General features: G+C 51.1%; 1 protein-coding gene across 1 annotated transcript; it reads right to left on the reverse strand.

Annotated features, from left to right (window-relative positions):
- Positions 1–1680: 1680 nt before the first annotated feature.
- FTJAE_12863 (uncharacterized protein) lies at positions 1681–3051 on the reverse strand (the record flags this gene model as incomplete). Its single annotated transcript, XM_037345948.1, has 6 exons — positions 1681–1930; positions 1991–2291; positions 2351–2613; positions 2681–2760; positions 2818–2872; positions 2930–3051. 6 exons carry the CDS (start codon positions 3049–3051, stop codon positions 1681–1683), a joined length of 1071 nt encoding a protein of 356 aa, XP_037200104.1.
- Positions 3052–3122: the final 71 nt, after the last annotated feature.

Below are 3122 nucleotides of genomic sequence, written 5' to 3' on the forward strand. Positions count from 1 at the left end.
CCCCCCCCTCACACCCACCGAACCACTGCGCCCAGCCATAGAGTATATCCTAGCCTGGACTTGTGCTAACTAGGCTGCCCCGAACACCTGGGCTACTGGGTTGTGAGCCGTAGGGCGAGATCTCTTCAGTTGGGCGTTGTAGCTGAAGGGGCTTCTTCTGCACTACCTCAGAGTCTATTCTTGAGTCAAATCATCGAACTCTCTCTTTCAACCTCTAGTTGAAAAGCGCTGTCCTCCTCTCAACCCTTGTCTATTTGAAGAATGAGGCTCATTTAAAGCTCGCCCAAGTCTAGGACAAGTAGACGCAAGTACCCATGCGCCAGTTCCACTTTGGTCATGGCACTAAGAGACCATGTCCAGTCATAGAAATTGGTTGCGTAATGAATTTTGATGGCCTCGTGCTGCCCCAGATCTTGGCAGTGTACTTCCGATATACGAAGTCAATACAAGCTTTTATGAGGCCCATGAGGGGTTCAATGTTGACGGGAGAGCTTGGGGTCACTTGATCCCCGGGTGTAAGATGCTGTACTCACCCAGGGACCGAAAGGGGAATACCGTATCGAGCCAATAGTTGCAAAAGCGCATAAAGTACTCCGACCTATCTAGTGAAGGATAAGTTCCTTAGTCGGTCTTCAAATGAGAACATCAAAATTCTCTGTGAGCTGTGCGCCTACCACGTCCTGGTATGCGACTCATGCATGTCTGTCATGACAAGACGAGTCTTCCATGAGATTCTCCCCTTTCAGAGTCTCGCTGTTCGGTCAAGTAGAAAGTAAGTTGGCCGAATGGCCTCTCGTCGCCAAGAGAATCTATTCATCAGAGATCTGTAGATCGTCTTCGCTCTCGCCGGGCTCCGAGTTCCCAGCGGCGCTCGCTCCCGCACCAAGGCGTGAACTCTTCATATTCTTGCGTGCCGGTACTAGCGTTTATCCATAGCCGTTTCTGTACTGGCGTGCCCCGACACGACGGGCTGGTCTGGCTGGGTGGCTCATAGCTATGGAAGCTGGGAAGAACCTGCTCGAAAAGGCATTCAATCACAAGCCTCATGACCTCAAAATCTCGAAATATGCAAGGGATGCTGCTGTTTGTGGCTTATAGCCTGTAGCTTGTACATAGCTAGATTCCATCAGGGTTGTCCCATGCTAATCAGAAATAAGACCCTGAATTTGGCGGCTAAGCTTGTCTAAGTGCGATGACGTTGACTCCTTGAACCCCTGGTTCGGCCATGATACAGTCATCTTTTGCTCTCGAGCTAGGAAACCCTCTGCCCTGTCGATCGATCCCACACTTGGTTTCGCACTCTTTATTGGCTCTCTAGGTGTGTCGAACTGCAGCATCGCCGACACGCTTCATTGCAAGCTAGGACGAAGAGCAAAAAGTATGAGAAATCGACTCAATTCCAAACACCAACGCCGGCATCTATGCCCAGCATTCAAAGACATGACGCCTTGTCTGATGAGGACAGTACCTCTATACATTTTGGCGACATATCTCGAAGCCTTGTACAAATGATAGTCATGATTTGGCCTATTTTCCAGTGCCGATTGCCTTTTGTGTGCGCCAGCTATTCCTTCTCCTGCGGATTGCAACTATCTGAATAGACAAATTTCCAAAGCCTATCTCTGATATGGTCAAACAATTACGGATATTTCCTTTGGCGATATAGTTCACGCAGATCCTTCAGTTCTGATCGTACATCTCTTCATCACCTTCGCCCTTGATGTTGGCGTCCTTACGGATCGGGATCTTGATGCCTTGGTTTGCAAATTTCTTGCTCAATGGTGTACTCTCGCACACGCCGGGGAACTTCTTGGCCGAGTACACGTGGAAACTCTCGCTGTAGCACGACGACAGGATTGGCGCTCGGCCTTGGTTTACGTTGGTCCCCTGCCCTCCGGGGCGTCCAACGTTGACGAAGGAGAACCTCAATCTGCAACTTCTGCGTTAGCAATTGCAAGCCACGGCGCAGACCGAATCCAGTTGCCCTTACCGAAAGGTCCCTTCTGTACGGACGCTGAGGTCTTGGAGGACAAACCAGATACCTGATTGTCCTTCAGTATCCTCGAGACGGAATGCGCTTGCGGCCAAACTGCCAATCAAGTTTCTCGTAAACATCCCTTGGGGTTGACCTCCCACTACTGCCATCCGAGTAAGCGCATTTTGATCCTGTCCATATCCATTACGGAAAGGGGCACCTGGCGGAGGAGCCGAAGGTTCGGCATTGTAACCGCTATGTCGCGGGTAATATTGTTGGGGCGGACCGTAGGAACTGCTCGGCGGGTACGACGGTGCTACTCTTGTGTCAGACAAGGATTTGTTCTCGCTCGTTGTTCTTCCTGTTTCGACCTACCTTGACCATAGCTCTGCTGCACCGGCGGGGGATAGTCCTGCCCATAGTTCATCCCTTGCGATTGGCCATATCCAGACTCGCGACTCGGGGGCAGAGATTGTTGCTGGTACGAAGGGGTTCCTGGTTCTAAGGATGAATAAGTGTAGGTACTTGAGGATGCCATAGCACCAGTCCCGGTTGAGGACCGCACCAGATTGACTTCTTTGGTACCATCATGATTCCACAGATCGACCGACAACACAAACATGGCGTGGTCTAGGGTACTGCACATTATGTATCAGCACAAACCAAGGTGTCCCCTTTTTCTCTTTCGCCACTGCATCAACGTACTTGTAATCAACCTCTTTACCCGTCTCGGTATTGATTATGACAAGACGAACACATGGCGGCGGCGTGATTGGGCGACGGTCCTAAATGAGAACTGTGAGACATATGATCAGGGCTCACAGGCAATGAAAGAAACAGACCTTATCGCCAAAACCACACATGCGCGCACGTACGGGTTGTTGCTTCACATCGAGACTATAAAATCGTTTCAGCGGGGTCGCGAAGAAAGTTTGAAGGATACGCCTTGGTCACAAACCTGTACTTCCAGCCTGAACCTTCTTCAATCTTGGAGTAGGACGGGGGGACGTATTCGGAATCTTTCTGATGGTCGGTGGGGGATGGTCCCGACGAGGGCGGGGGAGGAGGCTCATCATGTTGCGAAGGAGGAGGGACGTGTTGCTGGTGCGGATGGGGCCGAGGGCATTGACTCGGCTGAGGCTGTTGA

This window comes from Fusarium tjaetaba (assembly GCF_013396195.1).
Source record: "Fusarium tjaetaba strain NRRL 66243 chromosome Unknown NRRL66243_c0000366, whole genome shotgun sequence".
Classification (NCBI taxonomy): Eukaryota; Fungi; Ascomycota; class Sordariomycetes; order Hypocreales; family Nectriaceae; genus Fusarium; species Fusarium tjaetaba.